Below are 14,696 nucleotides of genomic sequence, written 5' to 3' on the forward strand. Positions count from 1 at the left end.
TCTCTCTCTTCACCATCCCTCCATCATGCCCCCACCTGTCTCTCTCTATTCTTATCTCTCTCTTCACCATCCCTCCATCATCCCCCCACCTGTCTCTCTCTCTTCTTATCTCTCTCTTCACCATCCCTCCATCATCCCCCACCTGTCTCTCTCTCTTCTTATCTCTCTCTTCACCATCCCTCCATTACCACCCAACACCCCCCACCTGTCCCTCTCTCTTCTTATCTCTCTCTTCACCATCCCTCCATCATCCCCCCGCCTGTCTCTCTCTATTCTTATCTCTCTTCACCATCCCTCTATCATCCCCCACCTCTCTCTCTCTTCTTATCTCTCTTCACCATCCCTCTATCATCCCCCCACCTCTCTCTCTCTTCTTATCTCTCTCTTCACCCATCCCTCCATCATCCCTCCACCTGTCTCTCTCTCTTCTTTATCTCTCTCTTCTCCTCATCCCTCCATCATCCCCCCACCTGTCTCTCTCTCTTCTAATCTGTCTTCACCTATTCCTCCATCATCCCCCCACCTCTCTCTCTCTTCTTATCTCTTCTTCACCATCCCTCTATCATCCCCCCCACCTCTCTCTCTCTTCTTATCTCTCTTCACCATCCCTCTATCATCCCCCACCTCTCTCTCTGCTTCTTATCTCTCTTCACCATCCCTCTATCATCCCCTCACCTCTCTCTCTCTTCTTATCTCTCTCTTCACCCATCCCTCCATCATCCCCCACCTCTCTCTCTCTTCTTATCTCTCTCTTCACCCATCCCTCCATCATCCCCCACCTGGTCTCTCTCTCTCTTCTTATCTCTCTCTTCACCCATCCCTCCATCATCCCCCACCTGTCTCTCTCTCTCTTCTTATCTCTCTTCACCCATCCCTCCATCATCCCCGGACCTGTCTCTCTCTCTTCTTTTCTCTCTCTTCACCCATCCCTCCATCATCCCTCCACCTGTCTCTCTCTCTTCTTTTCTCTCTCTTCACCCATCCCTCCATCATCCCTCCCACCTGTCTCACTCTTCTTCTTATCTCTTTCTTCACCCATCCCTCCATCATCCCCCCACCTCTCTCTCTTCTTATCTCTCTCTTCACCCATCCCTCCATCAACCCTCCACCTGTCTCTCTCTCTTCTTATCTCTCTCTTCACCCATCCCTCCATCATCCCCCCACCTGTCTCTTTCCTCTTCTTATCTCTCTCTTCACCCATCCCTCCATCATCCCCCCACCTCTCTCTCTTCTTATCTCTCTCTTCACACCATCCCTCCATCATCCCCCACCTCTCTCTCTTCTTATCTCTCTCTTCACCCATCCCTCCATCATCCCTCCACCTGTCTCTCTCTATTCTTATCTCTCTCTTCACCCATCCCTCCATCATCCCTCCACCTGTCTCACTCTCTTCTTATCTCTCTCTTCACCATCCCTCTATCATCCCCCACCTGTCTCTTTCTCTTCTTATCTCTCTCTTCACCATCCCTCCATCATCCCCCCACCTGTCTCTCTCTCTTCTTATCTCTCTCTTCACCCATCCCTCCATCATCCCCCCACCTCTCTCTCTTCTTATCTCTTTCTTCACCCATCCCTCCATCAACCCTCCACCTGTCTCTCTCTCTTCTTATCTCTCTCTTCACCCATCCCTCCATCACCCCCCACCTGTCTCTCTCTCTTCTTATCTCTCTCTTCACCATCCCTCCATCATCCCCCCACCTGTCTCACTCTCTTCTTATCTCTCTCTTCACCATCCCTCTATCATCCCCCACCTGTCTCTTTCTCTTCTTATCTCTCTCTTCACCATCCCTCCATCATGCCCCACCTGTCTCTCTCTCTTCTTATCTCTCTCTTCACCATCCCTCCATCATGCCCCACCTGTCTCTCTCTCTTCTTATCTCTCTCTTCACCATCCCTCCATCATCCCCCACCTGTCTCTTTCTCTTCTTATCTCTCTCTTCACCATCCCTCCATCATCCCCCACCTGTCTCTCTCTCTTCTTTTCTCTCTCTTCACCCATCCCTCCATCATCCCTCCACCTGTCTCACTCTCTTCTTATCTCTTTCTTCACCCATCCCTCCATCATCCCCCCACCTCTCTCTCTTCTTATCTCTCTCTTCACCCATCCCTCCATCAACCCTCCACCTGTCTCTCTCTCTTCTTATCTCTCTCTTCACCCATCCCTCCATCATCCCCCCACCTGTCTCTTTCTCTTCTTATCTCTCTCTTCACCCATCCCTCCATCATCCCCCCACCTCTCTCTCTTCTTATCTCTCTCTTCACCCATCCCTCCATCATCCCCCCACCTCTCTCTCATCTCTCTCTTCACCCATCCCTCCATCATCCCTCCACCTGTCTCTCTCTATTCTTATCTCTCTCTTCACCCATCCCTCCATCATCCCTCCACCTGTCTCACTCTCTTCTTATCTCTCTCTTCACCATCCCTCTATCATCCCCCACCTGTCTCTTTCTCTTCTTATCTCTCTCTTCACCATCCCTCCATCATCCCCCCACCTGTCTCTCTCTCTTCTTATCTCTCTCTTCACCCATCCCTCCATCATCCCCCCACCTCTCTCTCTTCTTATCTCTTTCTTCACCCATCCCTCCATCAACCCTCCACCTGTCTCTCTCTCTTCTTATCTCTCTCTTCACCCATCCCTCCATCACCCCCCCACCTGTCTCTCTCTCTTCTTATCTCTCTCTTCACCATCCCTCCATCATCCCCCCACCTGTCTCACTCTCTTCTTATCTCTCTCTTCACCATCCCTCTATCATCCCCCACCTGTCTCTTTCTCTTCTTATCTCTCTCTTCACCATCCCTCCATCATGCCCCACCTGTCTCTCTCTCTTCTTATCTCTCTCTTCACCATCCCTCCATCATGCCCCACCTGTCTCTCTCTCTTCTTATCTCTCTCTTCACCATCCCTCCATCATCCCCCACCTGTCTCTTTCTCTTCTTATCTCTCTCTTCACCATCCCTCCATCATCCCCCCACCTGTCTCTCTCTCTTCTTATCTCTCTCTTCACCATCCCTCCATCATCCCCCCACCTGTCTCTCTGTCTTCTTATCTCTCTCTTCACCCATTCCTCCATCTCTTACTTATTGTTATCTCATTGCTATGACTAACAACTGTGTATGTGTGTGTATTTATGAATAGGTGTTTGAGCTTGAGTGTGCATGTGTGTGTGTGTGTGTATGTATTTGTGTGTGTGCGTGTGACTAAGCGTTGCATCTCTGTGGTCGTGACATTTCAGAGGCTGAACGAGTCATGACAAGAATCATTCTCTCCCTCTCCCTCCCCCCCTCTCTCTCTCTTTCTCTCTCTCTCTGAGTCATCCTCTCTCAGGGGCATCTTTGCTTTCATGCTTCTCCCCCGTCTGTCTCTGTATTTTCTCTCTCCCCTACTTTTCTTCTATGTTGCCTTCATCCTTCATCCTTCTCGGCCAGCTCCTCCACCTGGCTTCCTCTCTCCTGTTTGTCTGTGGCCCTCGGGCTCTACCTCTTTCTCTCTACCTCTTTCTCTCTCTCTCTCTCTCTCATCTCTCTCTTTCTCTCTTTCTCTCTCTCTTTCTCTTCCTCTTTCTCTTCCTCTCTCTCGCTCTCTCTCTCGCTCTCTCGCTCTCTCTGTCCCTTTCATTCAGTCTCTCCCTCGCCTTCTGGAAGTCTCTGTTCTCTCTCTTTCATTCCTCCTATCCCTCTCGCCTTACTGTTTCTTTTTACTCCCATCCTCCTATTCAATTACAAACAGCTATATTGGCACAGAATATATTTCTAAATTATTTTCTCTCTTTCTTTCTCTCCCTCTCTCTTACACACACACACACACACACACACACACACACACACACACACACACACACACACACACCACACACACACACACACACACACACACACACACACACACACACACACACACACACACACACACACACACACACACACTCTGTCTCTTAACTCCTCTCTTCTTTCTGTTCTCTGGTCTAATCCCAAGTGCTTCTGTAATCCAGATCAGCTGGCCCACATTCTTAATCTCATCACTCCTCAATCCCTACTACTACTCCAGTGTGTGTGTGTGTGTGTGTGTGTGTGTGTGTGTGTGTGTGTGTGTGTGTGTGTGTGTGGTGTGTGTGTGTGTGTGTGTGTGTGAGAGAGAGAGAGAGAGAGAATCAGAGAGAGCGACAGACGACAGGGGCCAGAACGTTTAAAGTCATGTTGTAAACACACCTGTTAATTAACCTTGAGTCTGACACAAACACACACACACACACACACACACACACACACACACACACACACACACACAAATACACAGAGAGAAAGACATGCACATACTTACTTCCACACTTCCAGAAACACATGAACACACACCAGCACACTGGGCATGTCTTATTGATTACTCTGTGTTCATGTGTGATCTAAAGCTGATCCTACATTCCTTCTCTACTGATCTCATGTTGATCTGGTGTGTATCTTGTCTCAATCATGATTAGTCACATGATGATAGGCTGTTGATCATATGTTGATCACTGTATGTTGATCATGTATTGATCATACTGTATGTTGATCATGTGTATTGATCTCCTTCTTGTCTGTATTCCAGATGAACCGACCCATCCAGGTAAAACCAGCCGACAGCGAGGGGAGAGGAGGTAAGACACATCACACACACATCACACACACATCACACACACATCACACACACACCTGCCTCACACACAAATGAACACGCTTCTTCACTAATTATAATACACGCCATCTTACATTATAATGACACACCTGTCCAATTCTACAGAAGTTACTCATTACAATCTGTATCTACAGCAGGGTTGAGGTCAACCACAAATTTAAATGAGGATTTTTCACAAATTGAATTTGGAGAGTCAAGTCTTCAATGTGACTCTCCTTCTCCCAAGTGGAACTCTTGCTACGGATACTCTGTTAGTCTGTATCTGCTGATACGCACTGTAAAGTAAGCCTCAAAGACACACACCTACATTCTTAGTGATCTCTACTGTGATCTCTGTTGCTCCTCTACTCCCAAGTTTCATCTGTCTGTAATGTATAAGATTATAAGTTTATACTGCACCCTGGTGGTTGGTAGCAGTATCGCAACACGTCTTTTTCTCCCATTACTGGCCTGCTAGAACATCATGAGATTCAAAGAGACCACCATGATATGTTTTATGAACTGAGTACATAGGAGAAGATTCTAACTCTAGTATCAGAGCGATCTAACTCCTTTCATTTTCTCCTCCCTCTCTTCCCTTCCTTCCTTCCTCCCACTCTCCCCCTCCTCCCTCGCTCCTCCTGGTGTGCCCCTCTTCCAGAAGACAGGAAGTTGTTTGTGGGCATGCTGGGTAAACAGCAGAGTGATGAAGACGTCAAGAGGCTGTTTGAGCCCTTTGGTACTATAGACGAGTGTACTGTACTACGGGGGCCAGATGGCACCAGTAAAGGTTGTGCGTTTGTGAAGTACCAGGGACATGCTGAAGCTCAGGCTGCCATTAGCACCCTGCATGGGAGCCGCACACTGCCTGTAAGTCACAGACAAGTCTTCCTACCTCTCCCTCTGTAAGTCACAGACAAGTCATCCTACCTCTCCTTCTGTAAGTTACAGACAAGTCATCCTACCTCTGCCTCTGTAAGTCACAGACAAGTCATCCTACCTCTCCATCTAAGTCACAGACAAGTCTTCCTACCTCTCCCTTTGTAAGTCACAGACAAGTCTTCCAACATCTCCCTCTGTAAGTCACAGACAAGTCTTCCAACCTCTCCCTCTGTAAGTCACAGACAAGTCATCCTACCTCTCCTTCTGTAAGTCACAGAGAAGTCATCCTACCTCTGCCTCTAAGTCACAGACAAGTCTTCCTACCTCTCCCTCTGGAAGTCACAGACAACTCTTCCAACCTCTCCCTCTGTAAGTCACAGACAAGTCTTCCAACATCTCCCTCTGTAAGTCACAGACAAGTCTTCCTACCTCTCCCTCTGGAAGTCACAGACAACTCTTCCAACCTCTCCCTCTGTAAGTCACACACAAGTCTTCCAACCTCTCCCTCTGTAAGTCACAGACAAGTCATCCTACCTCTCCTTCTGTAAGTCACAGACAAGTCATCCTACCTCTGCCTCTAAGTCACAGACAAGTCTTCCTACCTCTCCCTCTGGAAGTCACAGACAACTCTTCCAACCTCTCCCTCTGTAAGTCACAGACAAGTCTTCCAACATCTCCCTCTGTAAGTCACAGACAAGTCTTCCTACCTCTCCCTCTGGAAGTCACAGACAACTCTTCCAACCTCTCCCTCTGTAAGTCACACACAGGTCTTCCAACATCTCCCTCTGTAAGTCACAGACAAGTCTCCCAACCTCTCCCTCTGTAAGTCACATACAAGTCATCCTACCTCTCCTTCTGTAAGTCAAAGACAAGTCATCTTACCTCTCCCTCTGTAAGTCACAGACACGACTTCCTACCTCTCCCACTGTAAGCCACAGACAAATCATCCAACCTCTCCCTCTGTAAGTCACAGACAAGTCGTCCTACCTCTCCCTCTGGAAGTCACAGACAACTCTTCCAACCTCTCCCTCTGTAAGTCACAGACAAGTCTTCCAACATCTCCCTCTGTAAGTCACAGACAAGTCTTCCTACCTCTCCCTCTGGAAGTCACAGACAACTCTTCCAACCTCTCCCTCTGTAAGTCACACACAAGTCTTCCAACCTCTCCCTCTGTAAGTCACAGACAAGTCATCCTACCTCTCCTTCTGTAAGTCACAGACAAGTCATCCTACCTCTGCCTCTAAGTCACAGACAAGTCTTCCTACCTCTCCCTCTGGAAGTCACAGACAACTCTTCCAACCTCTCCCTCTGTAAGTCACAGACAAGTCTTCCAACATCTCCCTCTGTAAGTCACAGACAAGTCTTCCTACCTCTCCCTCTGGAAGTCACAGACAACTCTTCCAACCTCTCCCTCTGTAAGTCACACACAGGTCTTCCAACATCTCCCTCTGTAAGTCACAGACAAGTCTCCCAACCTCTCCCTCTGTAAGTCACATACAAGTCATCCTACCTCTCCTTCTGTAAGTCAAAGACAAGTCATCTTACCTCTCCCTCTGTAAGTCACAGACACGACTTCCTACCTCTCCCACTGTAAGCCACAGACAAATCATCCAACCTCTCCCTCTGTAAGTCACAGACAAGTCGTCCTACCTCTCCCTCTGGAAGTCACAGACGAGTCTTCCTCTCTCCCTCTGTAAGTCACAGACAAGTCTACGAACATCTCCCTCTGTAAGTTACAGACAAGTCTTTCTACCTCTCCCTCTGTAAGTCACAGACAAGTCTTTCTACCTCTCCCTCTGGAAGTCACAGACAACTCTTCAGACCTCTCCCTCTGTAAGTCACACACAAGTCTTTCAACCTCTCCCTCTGTAAGTCACAGACAAGTCATCCTACCTCTCCTTCTGTAAGTCACAGACAAGTCATCCTACCTCTGCCTCTAAGTCACAGACAAGTCTTCCTACCTCTCCCTCTGGAAGTCACAGACAACTCTTCCAACCTCTCCCTCTGTAAGTCACAGACAAGTCTTCCAACATCTCCCTCTGTAAGTCACAGACAAGTCTTCCTACCTCTCCCTCTGGAAGTCACAGACAACTCTTCCAACCTCTCCCTCTGTAAGTCACACACAGGTCTTCCAACATCTCCCTCTGTAAGTCACAGACAAGTCTCCCAACCTCTCCCTCTGTAAGTCACATACAAGTCATCCTACCTCTCCTTCTGTAAGTCAAAGACAAGTCATCTTACCTCTCCCTCTGTAAGTCACAGACACGACTTCCTACCTCTCCCACTGTAAGCCACAGACAAATCATCCAACCTCTCCCTCTGTAAGTCACAGACAAGTCGTCCTACCTCTCCCTCTGGAAGTCACAGACGAGTCTTCCTCTCTCCCTCTGTAAGTCACAGACAAGTCTACGAACATCTCCCTCTGTAAGTTACAGACAAGTCTTTCGTACCTCTCCCTCTGGAAGTCACAGACAACTCTTCAGACCTCTCCCTCTGTAAGTCACACACAAGTCTTTCAACCTCTCCCTCTGTAAGTCACAGACAAGTCATCCTACCTCTCCTTCTGTAAGTCACAGACAAGTCATCCTACCTCTGCCTCTAAGTCACAGACAAGTCTTCCTACCTCTCCCTCTGGAAGTCACAGACAACTCTTCCAACCTCTCCCTCTGTAAGTCACAGACAAGTCTTCCAACATCTCCCTCTGTAAGTCACAGACAAGTCTTCCTACCTCTCCCTCTGGAAGTCACAGACAACTCTTCCAACATCTCCCTCTGTAAGTCACAGACAAGTCTCCCAACCTCTCCCTCTGTAAGTCACAGACAAGTCATCCTACAGCTCCTTCTGTAAGTCAAAGACAAGTCATCTTACCTCTCCCTCTGTAAGTCACAGACACGACTTCCTACCTCTGCCACTGTAAGCCACAGACAAATCATCCAACCTCTCCCTCTGTAAGTCACAGACAAGTCGTCCTACCTCTCCCTCTGGAAGTCACAGACGAGTCTTCCTCTCTCCCTCTGTAAGTCAAAGACAAGTCTACGAACATCTCCCTCTGTAAGTTACAGACAAGTATTTCTACCTCTCCCTCTGTAAATCACAGAAAAGTCATTCTACTTCTCCCTCTGTAAGTCACAGACAAGCCATCCTAACCTCTCCCTCTTTAAGTCACAGACAAGTCCTCCGAACTCTCCCTCTGTAAGTCACAGACAAGTCTTCAAACCTCTCCCTATGTAAGTCACAGAAAAGTTTTCCTACCTCTCCCTCTGTAAGTCACAGACAACTCTTCCAACCTCTCCCTCTGTAAGTCAAACACAAGTCATCATACCTATCCCTCTGTAAGACAAGTCTTCCTCTCTCCCTCTGTAAGTCACAGACAAGTCTTCCAACCTCTCCCTCTGTAAGTCACAGACAAGTCCTCCTACCTCTCCCTCTGTAGGTCACAGAGAAGTCTTCCAACTTCTGCCTCTGTAAGTCACAGACAAGTCTTCCAGCATCTCCCTCTGTAAGTCACAGACAAGTCTTCCAACCTCTCCCTCTGTAAGTCACACACAAGTCATCCTACCTCTCCCTCTGTAAGTCACAGACAAGTCTTCCTACCTCCTCTGTTAGTCACAGACAAGTCTTCCTCTCTCCCTCTGTAAGTCACAGACAAATCCTCCTACCTCTCCCTCTGTAAGTCACAGACAAGTTTTCCAACATCTCCCTCTGTATGTCACAGACAAGTCATCCTACCTCTACGTCTGTAAGTCACAGACAAGTCTTCCAACCTCTACCTCTGTAAGTCACAGACAAGTCTTCCAACCTCTCCCTATGAAAGTCACAGACAAGTCTTCCTACCTCTCCCTCTGTAAGTCACAGACAAGTCTTCCTACCTCTCCGTCTGTAAGTCACGGACAAAATATCCTACCTCTCCCTCTGTAAGTCACAGACAGGTCTTCCTACCTCTCCCTCTGTAAGTCAGACAAGTGATCATACCTCTCCCTCTGTAAGTCACAGACAAGTCTTCCAACCTCTCCCTCTGTAAGTCACAGACAAGTCTTCCAACCTCTCCTTCTGTAAGCCACAGAAGAGTCATCCTACCTCTCCCTCTGTAAGTAACAGACAAGTCATACTACCTCTCCCTCTGTAAGTCACAGACAAGTCTTCCGAACTCTCCTTCTGTAAGCCACAGACAAGTCATCCTACCTCTCCCTCTGTATATCACAGACAAGTCATCCTTCCTCTCCCTCTCTAAGTCACAGACAAGTCTTCCAACCTCTCCCTCTGTAAGTCAAAGACAAGTCATCCTACCACTCCTTCTGTAAGCCACAGACAAGTGATCCTGTCTCTCCCTCTATAAGTCACTGACAAGTCTATCTACCTCTCCCTCTGTAAGTCACAGACAAGTCTTACAACCTCTCCTTCTGTAAGCCACAGACAAGTCATCCTACCTCTCCCTCTGTAAGTCACAGACAAGTCATCCTTCCTCTCCCTCTCTAAGTCACAGACAAGTCTTCCAACCTCTCCCTCTGTAAGTCAAAGACAAGTCATCCTACCACTCCCTCTGTTAGTCACAGATAAGTCTTCCTACCTCTCTTTCTGTAAGTCACAGACAAGTCATACTACCTCTCCCTCTGTAAGCTACAGACAAGTCATCCTACCACTCCCTCTGTAAGTCACAGACAAGTCTTCCAACCTTTCCCTCAGTAAGTCACAGACAAGTCTTCCAACCTCTCCCTCTGTAAGTCAAAGACAAGTCTTCCAACCTCTCCATATAAAAGTCACAGACAAGTCATCTTACCTCTCCCTCTGTAAGTCACAGACAAGTCTTCCAACCTCTCACTCTGTAAGTCACAGACAAGTCTTCCAACCTCTCCCTCTGTAAGTCAGAGACACGTCTTCCGACATCTCCCTCTGTAAGTCACAGACAAGTCTTCCTTCCTCTCCCTCTGTAGTTCACAAACAAGTATTCCAACCTCTCCTTCTGTAAGTCACAGACAACTGATTCTACTGCTCCCTCTGTAAGTCACAAACAAGTCTTCCAACCCCTCCCTCTGTAAGTCACAGACAAATCATACTACCTCTCCCTTTGTAAGTCACAGACACGTCTTCCAACCTCTCCCTCTGGAAGTCACAGACAATTCATCCTACCTCTCCCTCTGTAAACCATAGACAAGTCTTCCAACCTCTCCCTATAAAAGTCACAGACAAGTCTTCTTACCTCTCCCTCTAAGTCTCAAACAAAATATCCTACATCTCCCTCTGTAAGTCACAGACAAGTGTTCCTACCCCTCCCTCTGTAAGTCACAGACAAGTCATCCTACCTCTCTCTCTGTAAGTCACAGACAAGTCTTCCAACATCTCCCTCTGTAAGTCACAGACAAGTCTTCCTACCTCTCCCTCTGGAAGTCACAGATAACTCTTCCAACATCTCCCTCTGTAAGTCACAGACAAGTCTCCCAACCTCTCCCTCTGTAAGTCACAGACAGGTCATCCTACAGCTCCTTCTGTAAGTCAAAGACAAGTCATCTTACCTCTCCCTCTGTAAGTCACAGACACGACTTCCTACCTCTCCGACTGTAAGCCACAGACAAATCATCCAACCTCTCCCTCTGTAAGTCACAGACAAGTCGTCCTACCTCTCCCTCTGGAAGTCACAGACGAGTCTTCCTCTCTCCCTCTGTAAGTCAAAGACAAGTCTACGAACATCTCCCTCTGTAAGTTACAGACAAGTATTTCTACCTCTCCCTCTGTAAATCACAGAAAAGTCATTCTACTTCTCCCTCTGTAAGTCACAGACAAGCCATCCTAACCTCTCCCTCTTTAAGTCACAGACAAGTCCTCCGAACTCTCCCTCTGTAAGTCACAGACAAGTCTTCAAACCTCTCCCTATGTAAGTCACAGACAAGTTTTCCTACCTCTCCCTCTGTAAGTCACAGACAACTCTTCCAACCTCTCCCTCTGTAAGTCAAACACAAGTCATCATACCTATCCCTCTGTAAGACAAGTCTTCCTCTCTCCCTCTGTAAGTCACAGACAAGTCTTCCAACCTCTCCCTCTGTAAGTCACAGACAAGTCCTCCTACCTCTCCCTCTGTAGGTCACAGAGAAGTCTTCCAACTTCTGCCTCTGTAAGTCACAGACAAGTCTTCCAGCATCTCCCTCTGTAAGTCACAGACAAGTCTTCCAACCTCTCCCTCTGTAAGTCACACACAAGTCATCCTACCTCTCCCTCTGTAAGTCACAGACAAGTCTTCCTACCTCCTCTGTTAGTCACAGACAAGTCTTCCTCTCTCCCTCTGTAAGTCACAGACAAATCCTCCTACCTCTCCCTCTGTAAGTCACAGACAAGTTTTCCAACATCTCCCTCTGTATGTCACAGACAAGTCATCCTACCTCTACGTCTGTAAGTCACAGACAAGTCTTCCAACCTCTACCTCTGTAAGTCACAGACAAGTCTTCCAACCTCTCCCTATGAAAGTCACAGACAAGTCTTCCTACCTCTCCCTCTGTAAGTCACAGACAAGTCTTCCTACCTCTCCGTCTGTAAGTCACGGACAAAATATCCTACCTCTCCCTCTGTAAGTCACAGACAGGTCTTCCTACCTCTCCCTCTGTAAGTCAGACAAGTGATCATACCTCTCCCTCTGTAAGTCACAGACAAGTCTTCCAACCTCTCCCTCTGTAAGTCACAGACAAGTCTTCCAACCTCTCCCTCTCTAAGTCACAGACAAGTCTTCCAACCTCTCCCTCTGTAACTCAAAGACAAGTCATCCTACCACTCCTTCTGTAAGCCACAGACAAGTGATCCTGTCTCTCCCTCTATAAGTCACTGACAAGTCTATCTACCTCTCCCTCTGTAAGTCACAGACAAGTCTTACAACCTCTCCTTCTGTAAGCCACAGACAAGTCATCCTACCTCTCCCTCTGTAAGTCACAGACAAGTCATCCTTCCTCTCCCTCTCTAAGTCACAGACAAGTCTTCCAACCTTTCCCTCAGTAAGTCACAGACAAGTCTTCCAACCTCTCCCTCTGTAAGTCAAAGACAAGTCTTCCAACCTCTCCATATAAAAGTCACAGACAAGTCATCTTACCTCTCCCTCTGTAAGTCACAGACAAGTCTTCCAACCTCTCACTCTGTAAGTCACAGACAAGTCTTCCAACCTCTCCCTCTGTAAGTCAGAGACACGTCTTCCGACATCTCCCTCTGTAAGTCACAGACAAGTCTTCCTTCCTCTCCCTCTGTAGTTCACAAACAAGTATTCCAACCTCTCCTTCTGTAAGTCACAGACAACTGATTCTACTGCTCCCTCTGTAAGTCACAAACAAGTCTTCCAACCCCTCCCTCTGTAAGTCACAGACAAATCATACTACCTCTCCCTTTGTAAGTCACAGACACGTCTTCCAACCTCTCCCTCTGGAAGTCACAGACAATTCATCCTACCTCTCCCTCTGTAAACCATAGACAAGTCTTCCAACCTCTCCCTATAAAAGTCACAGACAAGTCTTCTTACCTCTCCCTCTAAGTCTCAAACAAAATATCCTACATCTCCCTCTGTAAGTCACAGACAAGTGTTCCTACCCCTCCCTCTGTAAGTCACAGAAAAGTCATCCTACCTCTCTCTCTGTAAGTCACAGACAAGTCTTCCAACCTCTCCCTCTGTAAGTCGCAGACAAGTCTTCCAACCTCTCCCTCTGTAAGTCACAGACAAGTCTTAATAACTCTCCCTCTGTAAGTCACAGACAAGTGAACCTGTCTCTCCCTCTGTAAGTCACAGACAAGTGTATCTACCTCTCCCTCTGTAAGTCACAGACAAGTCATCCTACCTATCCCTCTGTAAGTCACAGACAAGTCTTCCTACCTCTCCCTCTGTAAGTCACAGACAACTAATCCTACCAATCCCTCTGTAAGTCACAGACAAATCATCCAACCTCTCCCTCTGTAAGTCACAGACATGTCTTCCAACCTCTCCCTCTGTAAGTCACAGACAAGTCTTCCAACCTTTCCCTCTGTAAGTCACAGACAAGTCTTCCAGCCTCTCCCTCTTTATGTCACAGACAAGTCTTCAAACCTCTCTCTCTGTAAGTCACAGACACGTCTTCGAACCTCTCCCTCTGTAAGCCACAGACAAGTCATCCTACCTCTCCCTCTATAAGTCACAGACACGTCATCCTACCTCTCCCTTTGTAAGTCACAGACAAGTCTTCCTACCGCTCCTACCGCTCCCACTGTAAGTCACAGACAAATCATCCTACCTCTGCCTCTGTAAGTCAAAGACAAGTCTTCCAAACTCTCCCTCTTTAAGTCACTGACAAGTCTTCCGAACTCACGCTCTGTAAGTCACAGACAAGTCTTCCAAACTCTCCCTCTGTAAGTCACAGACAAGTCTTCCAGCATCTCCCTCTGTAAGTCACAGACAAGTCTTCCAACATCTCCCTCTGTAAGTCACACACAAGTCATCCTTCCTCTCCCTCTCTAAGTCACAGACAAGTCTTCCAACCTCCCTCTCTGTAAGTCAAAGACAAGTCATCCTACCACTCCCTCTGTTAGTCACAGATAAGTCTTCCTACCTCTCTTTCTGTAAGTCACAGACAAGTCATACTACCTCTCCCTCTGTAAGCTACAGACAAGTCATCCTACATCTCCCTCTGTAAGTCACAGACAAGTCTTCCAACCTTTCCCTCAGTAAGTCACAGACAAGTCTACGAACATCTCCCTCTGTAAGTTACAGACAAGTCTTTCTACCTCTCCCTCTGTAAGTCACAGACAAGTCTTTCTACCTCTCCCTCTGGAAGTCACAGACAACTCTTCCGACCTCTCCCTCTGTAAGTCACACACAAGTCTTTCAACCTCTCCCTCTGTAAGTCACAGACAAGTCATCCTACCTCTCCTTCTGTAAGTCACAGACAAGTCATCCTACCTCTGCCTCTAAGTCACAGACAAGTCTTCCTACCTCTCCCTCTGGAAGTCATAGACAACTCTTCCAACTTCTCCCTCTGTAAGTCACAGACAAGTCTTCCAGCATCTCCCTCTGTAAGTCACAGACAAGTCTTCCAACCTCTCCCTCTGTAAGTCACACACAAGTCATCCTACCTCTCCCTCTGTAAGTCACAGACAAGTCTTCCTACCTCCTCTGTTAGTCACAGACAAGTCTTCCTACCTCTACGTCTGTAAGTCACAGACAAGTCT

General features: G+C 47.6%; 1 protein-coding gene across 4 annotated transcripts in view; it reads left to right on the forward strand.

Annotated features, from left to right (window-relative positions):
* LOC106609264 (CUGBP Elav-like family member 3) overlaps window positions 1-14,696 on the forward strand; it is a 160,611-nt gene that overhangs the window by 31,638 nt on the left and 114,277 nt on the right. For all 4 annotated transcript variants that reach the window (XM_045718876.2, XM_045718873.2, XM_045718872.2 and 1 more), the window contains 2 exons: window positions 4,584-4,632; window positions 5,311-5,519. In XM_045718876.2, coding sequence (XP_045574832.1) covers window positions 4,584-4,632; window positions 5,311-5,519 — 258 coding nt within the window. The remainder of the gene's footprint in view (window positions 1-4,583; window positions 4,633-5,310; window positions 5,520-14,696) is intronic.

This window comes from Salmo salar, chromosome 05, assembly GCF_965601325.2.
Source record: "Salmo salar chromosome 05, fSalSal1, whole genome shotgun sequence".
Classification (NCBI taxonomy): Eukaryota; Metazoa; Chordata; class Actinopteri; order Salmoniformes; family Salmonidae; genus Salmo; species Salmo salar.